The sequence below is a fragment of the Ovis canadensis genome, chromosome 1 (assembly GCF_042477335.2).
Source record: "Ovis canadensis isolate MfBH-ARS-UI-01 breed Bighorn chromosome 1, ARS-UI_OviCan_v2, whole genome shotgun sequence".
Lineage (NCBI taxonomy): Eukaryota > Metazoa > Chordata > Mammalia > Artiodactyla > Bovidae > Ovis > Ovis canadensis.
In genome coordinates, this window is record NC_091245.1 from 277,633,431 (window position 1) to 277,653,162 (window position 19,732).

General features: G+C 52.1%; 1 protein-coding gene across 6 annotated transcripts in view; it reads left to right on the forward strand.

Moving 5' to 3' along the window:
• PLCL2 (phospholipase C like 2) overlaps nucleotides 1-19,732 on the forward strand; it is a 212,637-nt gene that overhangs the window by 124,012 nt on the left and 68,893 nt on the right. For all 6 annotated transcript variants that reach the window (XM_069568763.1, XM_069568723.1, XM_069568733.1 and 3 more), the window contains one exon: nucleotides 1,942-2,145. In XM_069568763.1, the coding sequence (XP_069424864.1) occupies nucleotides 1,942-2,145 (204 nt within the window). The remainder of the gene's footprint in view (nucleotides 1-1,941; nucleotides 2,146-19,732) is intronic.

A 19,732-nucleotide genomic window follows, 5' to 3' on the forward strand; every position in this document is an offset into this window, starting at 1 on the left:
ACACACACCCCAACCCCAGCACACAGACACACACACCCCAACCCCAGCACACACACACACACACACACACCAGCCCCCGGACACACATATACACATACACACCAGCCCCTGCACACACACACACACACAGACACACACACAGACACACACACCAGCCCCCGAACACACACACACACACACACACACCAGCCCCCGCACACAGACACACACACACCCCAACCCAGCATACACACACACACACAGACACACACACACAGACACATACATGCACCAGCCCCCGCACACACACACACACCAGCCCCCCCACACAGACACACACGCACCAGCCCCCGCACACACACACAGACACACACATGCACCAGCCCCAGCCTGTGTGTCCATCCCAGAGACACGTGTGTGAAGACACACGTGTCCATGTCTATGACCATTAAGAGCAGGGTGCCAGCAGCAAGGAAAACTAACAGAACTTCCCGCAGCGGAGAAATGGTATCGTTTGTCTCAGAGCAAAGCACGATGGGAACACGGACAGCTGCCCCCCACCCGTGTCCGAGGCTGCGTGGTCAGGGACCTCAGCTCCCGAGGCTGCCGTGGCCTCGGACTCAGCCCGAGCAGGCCGCAGGCACGCCGGCGTGTACGAGAAGCTGCGCGTCGCCTTCGGGGGCCGCGTGTGCCTGCACTGTGCGTGTGCTGTGTGCAGCTGGCGCTGTGCCCGGGCCGTGGCGCCTGGGTGGGCAGGACCCCGCAGGTGCCTGTGGTTGGGGGGCGGGCATTGGGAAGGGGCAGCGGGTGGGGAGCAGGAGACGGAATGACCAGGGTGACGGCAGGTGGAGAAGAAGTCAGGGGACCCTGAGGGCCCCCCAGCGCTCCCTGGGAGGACTGTCACGGGCGCCAGCATCCAGGATGCTCAGCTTGATGATCGTATTTAAACTAGCATTGATCAAACATTCCCATTTCAAACCAACGTGCTGCTCATCTCCAAGGACTGGGGCGTTTGAGCGCAGAAGGTACAGGTCTGGGGGGCTTGGACTCCTGCCCCCTAGGCGCCATCCTCAGCCCAGGTTGGGACCCAGGCGCGCCTGGATCTCCCGTGTTTTGGTTAGAATGTCCCTGTTGCGGCAGCGCAGGGTCGAGAGTATTGGCCTCGTCCTGAGCCGACTTCAGGTACCAGCCTGACCCCCTCCCCTGCCGGCCGTGTGACCCCATACGGACAAGAGGCCACAGCCGATACTTGGTCCCTGTGGGCCCAGCGTGGTGGTGGAGGGTCAGATGGGGCCACGTGTAACGTACGTGCCTCCAAAGGGCACTCAAACGCCTGCTCACGGCTTCCGCTACTGATTAGAAATAAAGGACGTGGAACGCAGGAGGAGCAGTGGGACCCCCGGAGACGGGGCGATGGGCAGGGCAGGCTGTGGTCCCCGGGTTTCCCGCCCGAAACTGCAGCTTCCCCCAGGTTCCTCTAGCTTTGGAACCAGCGGGTGTAAACAGCTGAGAGGGACTTGGGTTCCTACCTGCCAGATGCTCCTCTCCTTTTTGGATGGCTGGCCTACTTGATACTTAGTTGAAGCCTAATTCCATTTGTTTCTCATCTTTTTGAAAGCAGAAGCCATTTTTTTTGGTTTGTTTTCTTGTAATTGCATATCAGTGTTTGCACTGCTGTGAACTTTGATCTGAAAAGTGGCTTTGCCCTTCAAAAGAATTTGACTTGTTTGCCTTTTCTGCCCTTTGGATAAATTGGTGTTACAAATGTCTATGACTACGTTTACTTTGGAAAATAGCCCTTTTTCCCCAGGATAAAATAATCATTAACCACGTCTGTCGTAACCCTGACACTAACCGCCGCGCCAGGCAGCCCCAGGATAACCAGGTGCGTCGAGTACAGCATCCTTGGGAAACTCAGCCCCTGCTGCATTACAGAGCGCCTTCTTTCTTCCCACTGAGCAGAATGCAGTGGTGTCCTTCAAGGAGCTGTGCGGCCTCTCCTCCGTGGCCAACCTCATGCAGTGCATGCTGGCGGTGTCTCCCCGCTTCCTGGGACCTGATAACACGCCCCTGGTGGTCCTGAACCTCAGCGAGCAGTACCCCACCATGGAGTTGCAGGGGATCGTGCCTGAGGTTCTGAAGAAGATCGTGACGACTTACGACATGGTGAGTGGCTCTTCCCACTTTCAGCGTGCCCCGGGGGAGAGAGGCGTCTCGGGCCAGTACCCTTGATGTGCTCAGGAGCTCTGGCTGAGGACTTTGCTTTGTCTGTGCTGGAAGCGTGACTGCCCAGACCTTGCTGCATTTGAAAGACTTTAGTGTTTCGTTGTTGCTGTTGTAGAAAGCAGGACTCAGACACGTGCCTCCATTGCATCAAATAGTAGTCAGCTTTTTAGGAATACATCTGAATTGCTTTCTAAAGCATACACGATTTTCGACACAGAGTAAGGATTTTTTTTAATCTTTGCCTGCAGCCAGCCATTGATTCACCCATATTTTGTTTTCATTTTTCAAACTGGCAGAGGTGAGAAAGTTAGTTTTTTTCTAAAATGCCTTTTAAATACCCTCAGAGGCAGGTGTCTCTACCACGTGCCTGGACTGTGCAATGCCCTCCCTCCTGACGGCAGCCACCCCATGGTGCCCATGATTGGTAATCAGCTTAGCGTCAGTGAGGAATCCTCGGGACACCCAGAATGCTGCATTTTTGCACTTGAGGTCTGTCTTGCATTTTCTTAATCTCATCCTGCTCTCGCTGTCCTTTTTGATTGATTGTAACTCTGAGGGAGGCGTTGGCGGGTGAGCACCGCCCTTTGGAGCTCATGGTGTAGCTGGAGCTATCTGAACCCCTGCTGGCGCCAGCGGTCAGGGTTGAGGGTGGGGTTGGACGCTCCCCTCTCAGATGGGCGAGGCTGCCACCTGTGCTCAGAGGCCACAGGCCTCACCCACCCCACCTCCACCCTCGAAGCGGGCGTTCAGACCACAAGACTCGAGGCTGCTTCTGCCTTAGGCTGCTGTGGTCTGAGACGGATCGGGAGGGGCTTCGTGAAGTTTAACAGAAATGTTTGCTTGCTGTTCCATAAGTGGATCAGAAAGTGGCAATTCAGAGGACTTGATACAATTTAAAGAAAAGAAAAAAAAGGCTTTTGATCAGCGTTTCCCACGCTGTGTGCTGAGGAGCCTTGGTGGGATGTTAATGTGTCCCCAGGGAGAAAGGATTCCGTGTTGAAATAATTTAGGGAAATACCGGTTTGAGTAAAATCAATCCGATGTCGTCTCTGTGGGCCTACATGGGGCCTTTTGTTTGCTGGCAGTGGCCTTCCAAAGGCTGAAGGGCGTAGCGTGCCCTGTTTCTTGCACTGACTTGCCATGGAGTACTATTTCCTAAAGCGAAAGTTTGGGAAGTATTTTTATTCTTGGGCTTCTCCACTTGGCCTTATTCATTGACGTCTTTGGGTGAATAAGGTTTGGAAGTGCAAATCAGAACAATGCAGTTTTTTTTTTTTTCTTTCCCCGGTTTCGTTGAGAAATAATTGACTTTCATGTGTAAGTTTAAGGTGTGCCGCCTGATGGTTTGATTCTCACACGTTGTGAGATGGTTACAGTGGGCTCAGCGAACATCTGTCTCTTCAAATAGACATAATTTTAAAAATAAAGAAGAAGGGAAAAACATTTTTCTTGTGATGAGAGCTCTTAGTTTTCTCTCTTGACAGGTTTCCTGCGTATCAGTCATCTTGTGCGTTTCATTCCCAGGACGTCTTTGTCTTGCAGCTGGGAACGTCTGCCCCTTGGCTGCCCTCCTTCGCTTCTCGGCTCTCCGCTTCTGGTGACCACAAGCCCCATCTCTTTCGCCGTCAGCTTGGCTTTTGTTTCTGTCTTACTCTCTACGTGTACGAGAGGTCATACAGCGTTTGTCTTTCTCTGACTTATTTACATGTGTGCCTTCAAGGTCCGTCTGTGCTGTCCCGGATGATAGGGTCACTTCATTTTTTATGACTAATATTTATATGTATAATATGTGCGCATGCAGATACGTGTCTGTCTCACAGCTCCGTTATCTGTTGATAGACACTTGGGTTGTATCCATGTCTCGGCTGTTGTAAGTCATGCTGCTGAGAACATGGGGTGCAGCTATCTTTTTGAGTTAGCACTTTCATTTCCTTTGGATATGTTCCAAGAAGTGGAATTGCCGGATCCTATGCTAGTCCTATTTTTCGTTCTTTGAGGATCTTCCTTGCCGTTTTCCCTAGTAACTGTACCAATTTAGATTCCCACCAATAGTAAGAATGCAGTGTTTCGAACAGCTCATCAGTTCATTAGCTTAAGGGAAAAAGTGGCGTTTGAGGCCGATGCTTGCTATCTCCTGCTCTCTCCAGCTTAGAGCTCATGGGGACATCAGATAAATAAGGACCGAACAGTGGACCCTGCATGCATGCTGCGGGGAGTGGCAGTCACCCCCGACGGGAGGGCTGCGGGGCAGAGATGTCTGTAGACCTCAGGGGGTCGTGGGGGACGCTCCATGCTGGGTGCTGGAGCGGCCGCAGGCATGAACACGGGGGAGCTGTCCTGTCTGCTAGGATGGCAGCTGGAGGGAAAAACATAAGAAGCTCCTGTTGAGATTACTTTGAGGAGAAAAGGGAAAGATAGGAAAAATGGAGAAGTCTAAAGAACCTTTCCTTGCCGTGACTCAGGCTGCCTGGTCAGTTTTATGAGAAGCCAACAGAAGTAGCTGATATCTGTAAATGCTTTTAAACCTTAAGCCACAAATAGGATCTTCAGCTGTTTTGCAGATCTGTGTCGCTGACCAGCCTCTAAGATGACTCACCCGCTTGGGTGTTTCACGGGTCTCAGAGCACCGTTTCTTCCTGGTAACCTGTTTAACAGGACCTCCCTGAGAGTGGGCTGTGATGCCCCAGGGAGGTGAGAGCTGAGCGAGGGTTGGTACCAGGACCTGGTCCGGGCTGGGGGCAGAGCAGGAAGGATCCTGGTGAGCTTGAGACAGCACCGGCCACGGTACTTGGCACAGGAGTCGCTCAGTACCCCTTGCTTCCGCACCCTACCCTCTCCCTGGGCTGGTGGGTGATAATGCTTATTATGTAATTCCAGTTTGCTCGTGACTTTATAATTGTGTTGCTGCAGAAATGATAAGACAATTAGCTTGCTTGAATTTTTAAAGTTGTGAAATTAGTCTTACATAATGTTTAAATATCTGGGCTGTGTTATGCCCCTAGCTTTAGTGAGTTGTTCTATTTTTAATTCCCCCTGATAAACTAAGCCATAAAGTACTTGAAATTAAATTCAGATTTTTATAATTTGCATTTAAAAATTGTCACATTGTTACAGCAATAGTATAGCTCTTGTAATATTTCATAGTCCATTTATTGGTGACTTAATTACTTCTCACCTTCTGACAGTTAATTTATTAAAGCTAGCTAAAGAATAGAGGAAATATTGATGGAAAATGTAGTAAGGTCTTGGATAGCCTCTATTTTTGTGATGTTATATTGAGCTTGACCCAAAATCAGCCTTGGAAATAAGGTCCTGTTTCATTTGGCTGACTTCCCATTTATAGTCTGAAGACTCCAAGTAAGACCTTCTTTCCTTCTGCCGACTTCCCCTTTGTAGTTCGAAGACTCCAAGCGTAGGTGTCGTGTGGGCAGTGCCCCCCTCCCCCGCCAAGCCCTGCATTACTGCCCGTCTTCACCCTGGAGGTGCCCCCAGTGAGGGGGCTGGTGCTCTCACCTAGGTGGCTTGAGTATGTGCTTATGCTCTCAAGATGGTGGTCCCTTTCCTGTGTGTAAACTGTTGAGGGAACTAGGGTGACTGAAACGTGCCCATCTCTGTGAAAATGGAGAGGCAGGGAAGGGGCCGACTGTGCACTTATGGGCAGTGTGGAGGCGGGAAGGGGCACAGAGCCTGCCTGCACACCCCTGGCCCCAGCGAGATTGTGAACAGCCCTCCCTTTCACCCTTAACAAGTGTCCCTGTTTAGATAATCAGCAGTGTGATAACCCTGCCCATGGGCCCCAGAGTGTCCTGAGGGCCCTTACGATTCCTACCAACAGACAAGTCTTCAGAATGGTCCAGATCGTATTTGTCTCAGCCTATTTGTAGATCCTCCTTGGGTCCTGGAAGTGGCGAGGTTTGAGGCTGGGACCTCACTCGGGAAGGTGGGTGTCAAAGTCGCTCGGGAGCAGAGGAAGAAGTCAAGCTCAGACAGCTTCTTAAACCAGGCAGATGGGCTAGAAATAAAGACAGGCTGGTCCGGAGAGTGGGAGCCGCCGTGTGGTCACAACAAGGGGGATTTTCTTCCCTGGGAGAGGTTACAGCTTAGTGAAAGAGAGGACATGTATCCCTAGATAGTGAGAGGAGAGATGCTAGATACTTTAAAATAGGTAAATGATTTTGAAAATGTTCATTTGAAAAGACCCTGATGCTGGGAAAGATTGAGGGCGGGAGGAGAAGGGGACGACAGAGGATGAGATGGTTGGATGGCTCAATGGACATGAGTTTCAGCCAGCTCCAGGAGTTGGTGATGGACAGAGAGGCCTGGTGTGCTGCAGTCCATGGGGTCACGGAGAGTTGGACACGGCTGAGTGACTGAACTGAACTGAAATAAATTACTTGGATGTTTATGAGAGAGAAAGGTCAGTTTAAAGTTTAGGGCCTGGAAAGGCTTCAAGGAAACATTGGCCTTTGAGCTTGACCTTCATGAATGAGTCAGACTTCGGCAGGTGAAAGGAAGAAGGAAGACTGTTGCGGGCGGGATCACAGAGTGAAATGCACTCAGGAACGGGAAGCAGGTGTCCTGGGAAACTGACGTGTGGGCCGCGGGGTTCCTGCACATTTTTGAGCAATCAGGGGTCATGCTCAGAGTCAGGATTTGGGGGCTGTGAGAGGGCTGGGTGAGGGAGAGCTCAGAGGTCACCCGCCTTTATCGTGCAGATGAGAAGATGGAAACACAGGGGTGCATCACGTTGGAACCAGCTTTAGGGCCCAGCTAGCCTCTTTGTCCAGTTTATCCCCCATAGTCCAGGTCAGGAAAATGAGCTGTGTGTGCGGTTTGTAGGTGAATGATGAGTCTGCCCATAAAGCCCAAAGAGCTCCAATAGTCATGATCTGAAATGGTTTGGGGGGCCTCTCGGAGTCCCAGGTAACTTATTTCTGATTCTTGCTCCCCCATGAAGGCGGAGAACAATTCTTCTTGCGTACCTTGGTGGTTTTTTTTTTTTTTTAGCATTTATTTATTTTATTTTTGGCTATCAGATTGCACCACTGGGGCTTCTCTCTCGTTGTGGCTCACAGCACATGGACTTAGTTGCCACACAGCATGTGGGATCTTAGTTCCCCAACCAGAAACTGAACCCAGATCCCCTGCATGGGAAGGTAGATTCTTAACCACTCGACCCCCAGGGAAGTCCCTTGCTGCTGCTGCTGCTGCTAAGTTGCTTCAGTCGTGTCCGACTCTGTGCGGCCCCATAGACGGCAGCCCACCAGGCTCCTCCGTCCCTGGGATGCTCCAGGCAAGAACACTGGAGTGGGTGGGCATTTCCTTCTCCAGTGCATTAAAGTGAAAAGTGAAAGTGAAGTCACTCAGTGGTGTCTGACCCTCAGCGACCCATGGACTGCAGCCTACCAGGCTCCTCCGTCCCTGGGATTTTCCAGGCAGGAGTACTGGAGTGGGGTGCCATTGCCTTCTCCTAGGGAAGTCCCTTGGTGTATGTTAAAAGGCAGCTTTGATGAGCTTAAAATAGGGAGGACTGTGTTCAGTAGATCAAGTTCCACTCAAAGGAATCTGATAAGTATATCTTTTATATTATTACTTCAGAGACAGAAAATCTAAAGATTTTACTCAGAGCCTATATAAATGAACTTGACTGCATCACCAGCTGAGAATTAAATACCACGGTTGAACGTGTTCTCTCGTGGGTTTAAAGGCTGGGTTGAAGAAGATCAGGATTGTGTAACCTGAGTAAGAAACTCTGGTGAGCGCGTGGGTCCTCCGTGACACCCAGCACTCCTGGAACGGTCCTCTCAGGGTTTAGGACACCTCCCCCTCCCACCGACGTGACTTCATTCATCACTGTTTTATGCCAAAACGATGTTTACCCTTTAGTGTTGATGAAAGTACCGATTCCGCTCCCCAGCTCTTCTTGCTTATTTGTTTCAGATTTACCAACTACTTTATGCTTAATTAAAAAAAAATTGAGATCTGTACTAATACATAGAGACCAAGATGTCAACATTCTTCCTCAACAGAAAACATTGGAAGTTTACATATTTTTGTGAAGAGTTACATAAAAAGAAAGTTCTTACAATTTTTTCAGTTGGTCTTTGAGGGCTGTATTCTCAGGGAAATAAACTGGATACAAAAAGACAAGCCCTGCAGGATTCCACATATGTGAGGTATCTAATGTAGTCAAGTTCATAAAATCAGAGACTAAATGGTCATTATCAGGGCCTACGAGGAGAGGGAAATGGGACATTATTAATTACCAGGCATGAAGCTTTAGTTCCGAAGCCACCTCACTGAAGACCTGTGTACCACGCATGCCTCTAGTCAGCAGGAGTGTGTTATCCACCGAGCAGGTTAAGAGGGTGGAGCTCATGTTGCTGCTAAGTCACTTCAGTCTTGTCCGACTCTGTGCAACCCCAGAGACGGCAGCCCACCAGGCTCCCCCGTCCCTGGGATTCCCCAGGCAAGAACACTGGAGTGGGTTGCCATTTGCTTCTCCAGTGCATGAAAATGAAAAGTGAACGTGAAGTTGCTCAGTCGTGTCTGACCCTCAGTGACCCCATGGACTGCAGCCTTCCAGGCTCCTCCGTCCATGGGATTTTCCAGGCAAGGGTACTGGAGTGGGGTGCCATCGCCTTCTCCAGGCTCATGGTAAGTGTCCTTATCACGCAAACATTTTTCAAAGCAAAAGGTGTTTTTCCTGATTTTGCTACCATGTTTCTGCACTCTGCAATATGCTTCAGTCATTGTCATTAAACTGACGATGAATTCATGGGGAATGAGAGGAGAGAAGGGGAAAACGGAGAGGAGAGGATGCCCGGCTCCGTCAGAGACAGCGCGGGTGTTGACGCTCAGCAGTGGACTAGCCCCCGCCATCTGCTCGGAGATACCCATGAATTCATTCCTGTCAATGCAGTTCCTTTGTCTCCACTTTCTGTTTTAAGTTAATTTGTTTCCATCTTTTAAAGCTCTGCAAAAATCCTGATTTTAATTGCCTTCATGCTTAATTAAGAGAGCACTCTCTGGGGAATCCATTTATCCAGTTGAGAACAGTAATTTTTTAGTGTTTAAAAAAAGAAAGAACAAGTTGCTTTGTCTAAGAGCATGTTTGCTCACTGTGAATATTTTTACATAAGTTATAATTGTCCCTTCTACCTCATGGCTTTGCATATTTCTTAGATAAAGCAAGGTCCTTTAAATAAAAGACGTGCAGTGCAGGGTTTTGTCCTTACACAGACAAGCCAGCATCAAGCGTGCTCTGCTGTGTTGCTGATATGGTTTCCTGTATTTGGTCTGGCCACTGCCTGGCGCAGGGAAGAGAGAAATCACACTTCATGGTCGATGGAGCCGGCCCATCTGGACCAAGCAGAGATGATGTGTAATAAGGTTCTCATTGATCCCCTTCTCCTCTGTAGCCCCTTTTATCACACTTCTGCCACAGAACCTGACATTAAAAGCATCTTTTAATTGGCGGTGTCAACTCTCCCAATTTTTATAACTGTGGAAAAACAGAGCATTATGCCTTGGGCTAAGACTGAGCTAAAAAGAGGGCAGGGGGAAAGATTAGGGGAAAGGTGGATATACCCTGCTACAGGAGCAAGAGCAGAAACCCGGAGGCTCTAGTTTAATTCAGAAGAGGAGGTCTAGCCACTGACGCTTCCAGAAGCAGTTTCTTTGGAATCATCAGAACCGTACAGCTGACCTACTTCAGCCTGCAGGAAGGGAAGGAGATGTTTAAAGGCTGGCCGTGGGGATGGCGTCCCCCGTCCCATCAGATCAGATGCAGAGGCTGCCCTCAGCCTCCGGGAGCAGAGAGACCGAGACGCCTCGAGAAGATGGCGCTTTACTGGGAGTAGATGTTGGTGATCGCACGACCGGGTCTCTCCGCTTTTCTCGTTTCCAGCGTCTCCACAGAAACCTTCAAAGGACGCCTGTTCCTAAGCACACACATGCAGACCCCAGACACTCAGTGAGAGCGACGGGGGAAGGAGGCTGGCAGGGGCTGGCCGCTGCCCCGGAAGCGCCTCAGCAACGGTGTTTCCCGGTGCCCTGTGATGCCCAGCCCATGTGTCCGTTTCCCGGTGCCCTGTGATGCCCAGCCCGTGTGTCCGGGAGGACAGGGATGCAGACCTTGACGCACTCCCCCAGCTCGTCGACTGCTGTCTCCAGACGGGAAGTGGTAAACGGGCCTGAGCGGCCCCGGTGTCCCCGGCTGCACCGGAGGCCTGGCCTCCCGTTCCCGAGAGACCCGGGCAGTGGCCCCGTGTCGGCAGGCGAGACGCAGGAGCCTGCGGCTGGGTTTCCTGTGAACCAGCCCGGGGGCGGCGGCGGCTGGACGGGGCCTGGGACCAGGCACTGGGGGGTCTGCTCCGGCTTCTCCATTAGCACCTTGCTGCTGTTTTCAGAGACCAAACAAGCGTGCTTGCTTGTGTGTTGGTTGCCCCATCTTCGCTGCTGCCTGAGGGTTTTCTCTCGTTGGGGCAAACGGGCTGTTGTCTAGGAGTATGCAGGCTTCTCCTTGGGGCGGTTTCTCTTTCAGGGCACGCAGGCTTCAGGAGTTGTGGCCCACGGGCTTTACTGCCCCAGGGCATGTGGGATCTTCCCGAACCAGGGACTGAACCCATGTCCCTGGCACTGGCAGGCAGATTCTTAACCCCTGGACTGCCGAGAAGTCCCAGAGTGCTTATTTCTTGAACACTTTATTTCACTGACTCTAGCAGGAAATGTATATAAAATATACCTGAGGCCTAAAGCTCGGGGAAAGGGAACTTTATTTTCAAGTTTATTTTCTTCTGCATTACGGAGAAGAACACTACCAGATGTTTGATAAAACTAAGATCGCTGGAGCACGGTCGTCCTTTCACTTCCTGTGAATGAGCTGATGGATTGCCTCCCATGTCCACATCAGCTTCTCCTCTGAATACGGGATTTTGCTCTGGTACTGTTCCTTCAGCATTTACTGTTGACAAATACATCCTCTTTTTGACCAGAAAGTGTGTTTCTTCAGAGGCTGAAGATGCCTCCTTACGTTGTTTGCTGAGTGCTTTCCTCAGAGACCCACCAGGACCTCTCAGAGAGCCTGTGTGCGTCTCCAGAATGCGGCGCGCCCTCCATCAGTAACAACCTGCTTTCGTAGGCCCGGCGCCCGGTGCGTCTGCGGCCTGCCGGCGCGGGGGAGCCGCGCGCGCCTGCTTATCCTGGTGTGTGCCGCCGGCTTCCTGCCGCCACCGGGCTCTGAGGAAACGGGACTGGATGCGCTTCCGGGCGTCACTCCTGCAGGCCTTCAGCGCCTCGGCGCGTGGGACGGGCTCGAGGTCTGCCCAGGCCCACAGCCCGAGCGAGGGGACACGGCCTCCCGGCTCTCAGAGGGGACGCGGCCGCCCGGCTCTCTGAAGGGACGCGGCCTCCCGGCTCTCGGAGGGGACGCGGCCTCCCCGGCTCTCGGAGGGGACGCGGCCGCCCGGCTCTCTGAAGGGACGCGGCCTCCCCGGCTCTCGGAGGGGACGCGGCCGCCCGGCTCTCTGAAGGGACGCGGCCTCCCCGGCTCTCGGAGGGGACGCGGCCGCCCGGCTCTCTGAAGGGACGCGGCCGCCCGGCTCTCTGAAGGGACGCGGCCTCCCCGGCTCTCTGAAGGGACGCGGCCGCCCGGCTCTCTGAAGGGACGCGGCCTCCCCAGCTCTCTGAAGGGACGCGGCCGCCCGGCTCTCTGAAGGGACGCGGCCGCCCGGCTCCCGGAGGGGACGCGGCCGCCCGGCTCTCTGAAGGGACGCGGCCGCCCGGCTCTCGCAGGGGACGCGGCCGCCCGGCTCCCGGAGGGGACGCGGCCGCCCGGCTCTCTGAAGGGACGCGGCCGCCCGGCTCTCTGAAGGGACGCGGCCTCCCCGGCTCTCGGAGGGGACGCGGCCTCCCCGGCTCTCGGAGGGGACGCGGCCGCCCGGCTCTCTGAAGGGACGCGGCCGCCCGGCTCTCTGAAGGGACGCGGCCGCCCGGCTCTCGGAGGGGACGCGGCCGCCCGGCTCTCTGAAGGGACGCGGCCTCCCGGCTCTCGGAGGGGACGCGGCCTCCCCGGCTCCCGGAGGGGACGCGGCCGCCCGGCTCTCTGAAGGAACGCGGCCTCCCCAGCTCTCTGAAGGGACGCGGCCGCCCGGCTCTCTGAAGGGACGCGGCCGCCCGGCTCTCTGAAGGGACGCGGCCGCCCGGCTCTCTGAAGGGACGCGGCCTCCCCAGCTCTCTGAAGGGACGCGGCCGCCCGGCTCTCTGAAGGGACGCGGCCTCCCCAGCTCTCTGAAGGGACGCGGCCGCCCGGCTCTCTGAAGGGACGCGGCCGCCCGGCTCCCGGAGGGGACGCGGCCGCCCGGCTCTCTGAAGGGACGCGGCCGCCCGGCTCTCGCAGGGGACGCGGCCGCCCGGCTCCCGGAGGGGACGCGGCCGCCCGGCTCTCTGAAGGGACGCGGCCGCCCGGCTCTCTGAAGGGACGCGGCCTCCCCGGCTCTCGGAGGGGACGCGGCCTCCCCGGCTCTCGGAGGGGACGCGGCCGCCCGGCTCTCTGAAGGGACGCGGCCGCCCGGCTCTCTGAAGGGACGCGGCCGCCCGGCTCTCGGAGGGGACGCGGCCGCCCGGCTCTCTGAAGGGACGCGGCCTCCCGGCTCTCGGAGGGGACGCGGCCTCCCCGGCTCCCGGAGGGGACGCGGCCGCCCGGCTCTCTGAAGGAACGCGGCCTCCCCAGCTCTCTGAAGGGACGCGGCCGCCCGGCTCTCTGAAGGGACGCGGCCGCCCGGCTCTCTGAAGGGACGCGGCCTCCCCAGCTCTCTGAAGGGACGCGGCCGCCCGGCTCTCTGAAGGGACGCGGCCGCCCGGCTCTCTGAAGGGACGCGGCCGCCCGGCTCTCTGAAGGGACGCGGCCGCCCGGCTCTCTGAAGGAACGCGGCCTCCCCAGCTCTCTGAAGGGACGCGGCCTCCCCAGCTCTCTGAAGGGACGCGGCCGCCCGGCTCTCTGAAGGGACGCGGCCGCCCGGCTCTCTGAAGGGACGCGGCCGCCCGGCTCTCGCAGGGGACGCGGCCGCCCGGCTCTCTGAGTGGGAGGCGGCCGTCCCTCCGTTTAGCTCCCCTTGGTGAACCTGGTCCTTCAGTCCACTGATCGGCTTTGGCTTGTCATCGCTCAGCTCCGCGGTTAAACTGCCGGGCCTCTCAGACTCTGTGTCCCTCCGCTCCTCTGAGAGGCGCTGTTGGTTGGGGAGCGGCCGGCCGCCGAGCCTCCCTCTGTGTCCTTTCTGACGCCGGTCCTCCTGCGCGCCCCACCCTGCCGTGCCCTTGGGGCTGGTCTGCGCCAGGGTCTCCTGGCTCCGTCCGCAGGTTCCCAGGGGCGGCTCCCCGAGTCCCGCGTCCTCCCTCAGGGCTGCAGACCCCGGGCCCAGCCCTGGGCAGTGGGGGGCGTTTCCCCTCCTCTAAGGCTGATGCTCTGGGATCAGGCATGGGTTGAGTCTTGCGATGTTGAGATTAATCTAGATAAGAGTTTCTTCTTGACAAATCCTGACTTTCAATTCTGTTGTTTTGGTGGGAACCCAAATGAAAATCTAATTTGGCCTTTAGAACCGAGAAGTGTCTCTGTTTTTACGAAATAGCTGTTTTTTTGTTTCTTTCTTTTCACCCAGCCTCTGAAACTCACTGTTTGAGTAGGTGGAAAGCCCCCAGGGCAAATGATTTATAACCTATGGCAGTGTGTCTGGGAGAAAAACACCCTTGGCCCTCCCTTTACACTCCCCTGCGGTCCCCACACGGCTCACGATGGCTGGGTCCCCATGGCTTGTCACCTCCTGGATTCCCAGAAAGACAGACCTATAGCACCTGGAGGGAGACCCGGGTGTTGAGACAGAGTTAGCAGTGGCAGCTTTAAGAACTTAGGGTTACATGATGACCGTGAAGACAAAGGGAGTCGGTACTTTGAGTGCTGTTGTTAGGCCAGTAACATTCTTCTTAGAGCGTCTTGGACACATGACCTCCTTCCGGTGTGTTGGGATTGATAAAGCACCTATGTTAAGCATAGAACTTGCCAAGAGAGGGGAAAAGGAGCAGGGGAAATAATTTTCAGGGCGTGTATCCTATGCATATAGTCTGCTAGCACTTGAAGTTTTCCAGGATTAAAATTTGATTTGCTATTGAAACATACATCAAGCCCCATGAATAATATACAACCCTCCCTTAAAAGAGAGTGCTTTTTAAAGCTTGCAGAATTTGTTTGACATTTGATTTGGTATTGAAACATACATCAAACACCATGAATAATATACAACCCTTCCTTGAAAGAGAGTGCTTTTTTTAAGCTTCCAGAGTCTGTTTGACGTCCTGAAGTTTGTGTTCGATGGGGTGGTGTCCACAGCCTGGTGCTGTGTCTGCAGCCAGCTTTGTAGATCTGTTTGACGTCCTGAAGTTTGTGTTCACTGGGGTGGTGTCCGCAGCCTGGTGCTGTGTCTACAGCCAGCTTTGTAGATCCTTTTCAAACCAGGAAAGTGACGGTCCAGAAACAGAGGACTGAATCGGCTTTCAGCGTGTGATCGTTTGTGTGTCTTCAGGAGTGTGTGAGTTCTGAACCCTTTCAGAGCCACATGAGTGAAAACTGGCCCACCTAGAACCTGTCCTTCAGGGCTCACGATGTGTTCAGCCCACTTCCCTACCTCCACCCCGGTCTGGGAGCCCGCTGGCTTGCCACGGTCTTGGGCCCAGACGGGAACCCCATCTCTCCTTGACCCTCCAGCCTGTGCTGTGGAGGCCGAGGGGGCTGTGCCAGCCTGTTCTGGCCACTTTGAGAGGTCAGTGTGTTCCTCTTCTTCACCATAAGCTTGCAGGGCCGTGGGACAGAACCGTTGAAGGACCCAGGAACTGCGCCTTTGCTGTTCATCTTGGTCTTCCTGGGATGGTGGGGAGCTGGGGACACGAACCCCTGGTGATTCTTCATCCCAGCTGGGACAGTGGCTCACTTGGCCACCCGAGCTGGTGGTTGGCCCTGCCATCTGGCTCCGTGCAGGATTCAGAACATTCTCCAGCCAGTTAAATGGGGACATTTTGCCCAAGTGATTATTTTAACAGTGCTGACTACAACTAACAGGAAGAGTCACACAGGTAAACTTCTTTTTTTTCAGAAGTATTTTTCTTCTGTCAAAGATTCATCAAAAAGATGAATGGTTTAATATTTTGTTGTGTCTGATCACTGTACCCAGGTTGGAGTTGAGAAAGAAGATAAGTTTCAGGGATAACAGAATTTTGTGTAGCATCTCAATGTTCTGATATCATTCCCTGACTTTGCAAATGCAGGATCTGTTCATCAGATGGATGTGATTTATCAATATCCGTTCTTGTGTAGTTTAGAACAGCAAATGCTTTTCCATTGAGAAGTTTGACAGTGTTGCAAGTCTCCTTTTTGTTGAGTTGGAAAGATTGAAATTACTTGGATACAGGTAGAAAATGGTTAGTGCTTGCTCATAGATTAGTTTGTAAATGCAGTGATGAACTCCCCTGTTTTCGTGGACACATACTCTCTGGATGTACAATCACATTTTAGAAGACAGCTCTCTAAGAAATGGGATAATTTGGATGGAATCTGCTCCATGAACGTGAAGCTATATGAAAATATGAAGCTATATGAAAGCTATAGGAAAATATGGAGCTATGTGAAAATCATACGTTTCAGATTGTTTCATGAGTACTACATGTAATTGTTGACACTTACTTGGGTCACCTCAGACGTCACTTCTTGGCAGTAAGATGTACTCATTTCTGAACGTTTTTCCTGTCTCTTATGCCCCTAGCTATGACCTGAAAATTTTTTTAAAGGTGTTTTTCCACAATCTTCTGAACAGTGAGGTGGCAGTAATTTTTCTCTGCAGCTGGATGTTCTCCTGTCAGTAACAGTTGGTAGTTTGTGTATGTTAAGCCTGTATGTTGTTGACATCTGACCTCAGGTTTATGAGACATGAAAGCTAGCACTGCCCGTGGATTCATGCCTCTTGTCTCTGTGCGGAGGGGAAGGCTAACCCCACGCCCGCAGCCTGGACGGGTCTGGTGGCAACTCCCCACCACACACACCAACCACTGTGCCGCCCGGACCTCGGGAACTGCCACCCGGGAGTCTGTTTTAACAGCTCCTGGTTTTTGTTCTGTTCACTCATATTCCCCCAGATTGCAGGGAAATAATTAATGCCACTCACTCCACTAAAATAACCACCCTTGACACCAAAAATCTGATTTTATTTCCACACGAATTTATCAGGGATAAAAATAGCACTTCATAATGGTTTTAAAGTCTTTTCTAGCTTAATTAAGGCATTTAAAATTCTGAACCATAAGAAAATTACTCTCCCAGTCAACTCAGTGGGTGGACAATGTGATGTGTTAGGAGTTAAGTTTAACTCTACAAGCTTAATTATCTATTAACTTAAAAATAACATGTTAAGTAGTTTAAAACATCTATTTTCCTGTTACGTTTAATATTAGTCAAATCTTTAGGACTGTTACAGATTTTTATGTGGAGATTTTTGTATTTTTTATAGATCCTTTGTATTCTTATGGAAATCTTTATTTCCTTTGAAAATAGTGTCGATTATTCTAGTTTTCTTTATAATTATGGCACTCCTACATTAGAGAGAGCAAATGGAGTGTGGTGCCATCATTCACGCCACTGAAAGAAAGAAGGTGAACGTGAAGTGGCTCAGTCGAGTCCGACTCTTTGCGACCCCATGGACTGCAGCCCACCAGGCTCCTCCGTCCGTGGGGTTTTCTAGGCGAGAGTACTGGAGTGGGGTGCCGTCTCCTTCTCCAGGGGTTCTTCCCAACCCAGGGATTGAACCCCTGCATTGTAGGGGTTCATTGTAGGCAGACACTTTACCATCTGAGTCACCAGGGAAGTCCAGGTGACATATAATTTATGTCATTATATGACAGAAAAATAATTTTAGCTTTGAATAATCACTTATCTGGTGCCTAAAGCAAACGAAAAAAAAATCTTTGTGAGTAGTCTTGACTATTTTGAGTGTTTAGCTAAATGCAGCCAAGATGGTAGTAACTAAATTTCAGTTGATTTCCTAAAGCTAACCTGTGAAAAGTCAACAACGTCAGATATGCGGATGACACCACTCTGATGGCCGAAAGCCAAGAGCAACTAAAGAGCCCTTTGATGAGGGGGAAGGAGGAGAGTGAAAGAGCCGGCTTAAGACTAAATGGTAAAGAAACCTGAGATCATGGCATCCAGCCCCATCACTTCATGGCAAGTAGAAGGGAGAAGGTGGGAGCAGTGGCGGATTTCCCCTTCTTGGGCTCCGAGATCTCTGCGGATGGCGACTGCAGCCATGAAATCAGGAGAAGACTGCTTCTCGGCAGGAAGGCGATGGTGAACCTCGACAGCGTGTTGAAAAGCAGAGACATTACTCTGCCGACAAAGGTCCATATAGTGAAGGCTACAGTCTTCCCAGTGATCACGTAGGGTTGTGAGAGCTGGACCATAAAGAAGGCAGAGTGCGAAAGAATTGATGCCTTCTAACTATGGTGCTGGAGAAGACTCCTGAGTGTCCCTTGGGCAGCAGGGAGATCAAACCAGTCAGTCTTCAGGGAGATCAACCCTGAATACTCGTTAGAAGGACTGATGTGGAAGCCGAAGCTCCAGTAGTTTGGTCACCTGATGCGAACAGCTGACTCATTGGAAGAGCCCCTGATCCTAGGAAAGACTGAAGGCAGGAGGAAAGGGGCATCAGAGGATGAGCTGGCTGGATGGCATCAGCAATGCGATGGACATGAACTTGGGCAAACTTTGGGTGGTCTGGTATTCCCATCTCTTTCAGAATTTTCCACAGTTTATTGTGATCCACACAGTCAAAGGCTTTGGCATAGTCAATCAAGCAGAAATAGATGTTTTTCTAGAACTCTCCTGGTTTTTCAATGATCCAGCGAATGTTGGCAATTTGATCCCTGGTTCCTCTGCCTTTTCTAAATCCAGCTTGAACATCAGGGAGTTCATGGTTCATGTATTGCTGAAGCCTGGCTTGGAGAATTTTGAGCATTACTTTACTAGCTTGTGAGATGAGTGCAATTGTGCGGTAGTTTGAGCATTCTTTGGCATTACCTTTCTTTGGGATTGGAATGAAAACTGACCTTTTCCAGCCCTGTGGCCACTGCTGAGTTTCCAAATTTGCTGGCATATTGAGTCCAGCACTTTCACAGCATCATCTTTCAGGATTTGAAATAGCTCAACTGGAATTCCATCACCTCCACTAGCTTTGTTCGTAGTGATGCTTCCTAAGGCCCACTTGACTTCACATTCCAGGATGTCTGGCTTAGGTGAGTGATCACACCATCATGATTATCTGGGTCATGAAGATCTTTTTTGTATAGTTCTTCTGTGTATTCTTGCCACCTCTTCTTAGTATCTTCTGCTTCTGTTAGGTCCCTACCATTTCATCAGGGTTTGTTCAAATGAGTCAACTCTTCGTATGAGGTGGCCAAAGTATTGGAGTTTCAGCTTTAGCATCAGTCCTTCCAGTGAACACCCAGGGCTGATCTCCTTTAGAATGGGCTGGTTGGATTTCCTTGCAATCCAAGGGACTCTCAAGAGTCTTCTCCAACACCACAGTTCAAAAGCATCAATTTGTTGGTGCTCAGCTTTCTTTATAGTCCAACTCTCACATGTGTAGATGACCAGTGGAAAAACCATAGTCTTGACTAGACCGACCTTTGTTGGACCATTTACTTTGTGTATTAAATGACTGAAAAATAAAAGTTCATGACATCATATGGAATTGAAGCCTCAGTGTCCATAAGGAAATTCTGATGGCGCGTGTCCATGACACATCCTGCGTCTGCTTACACGCGGTGACGGCAGAGCCGAGCGGTCCCGTGACGTGTTTACTGCTTCTTTACAGGGACAGTTTGCCTGCCCCGCAAAATGAGAATCAGGGAAAAAGTCCTTAGGGTATTTTAATGCACTGGTTTCCAGTTTCACTTTGAGCAGCTTAAATCATGACTTTAAAGGTTTCCTTTCTTTTTCTTCTTCTTTTGTTTTGATCATGTACTCGGTGTGTTTTGAACATGGATCTGTACTCTTGTCTGGAAAATCCCACGGACGGAGGAGCCTGGTGGGCTGCAGTCCATGGGGTCGGGAAGAGTCGAACACGACTGAGAGACTTCACTTTCACTTTTCACTTTCATGCACTGGAGAAGGAAATGGCAACCTCCTCCAGTGTTCTTGCCTGGAAGATCCCAGGGACGGAGGAGCCTGGTGGGCTGCTGTCTATGGGGTCGGGAAGAGTCAGACACGACTGAGAGACGCAGCAGCAGCAGCAGCTGCAGCACACCATTCTGCCTGTCACCCCATAGAGGAGGGCACCTGAGTTCTGTCCTGGATGAGACAGTGGGCCCTTGAAGCAGTAAGACTTTCGGTGTCGGAATTACAGCATTGGAGGCAGGCCTTGGAGAGGAGAGCCTGTGAAAATCCATGTTTGCTCACGGTGCCTGCGAGGACAGCGTGCTCTTCCAGCAA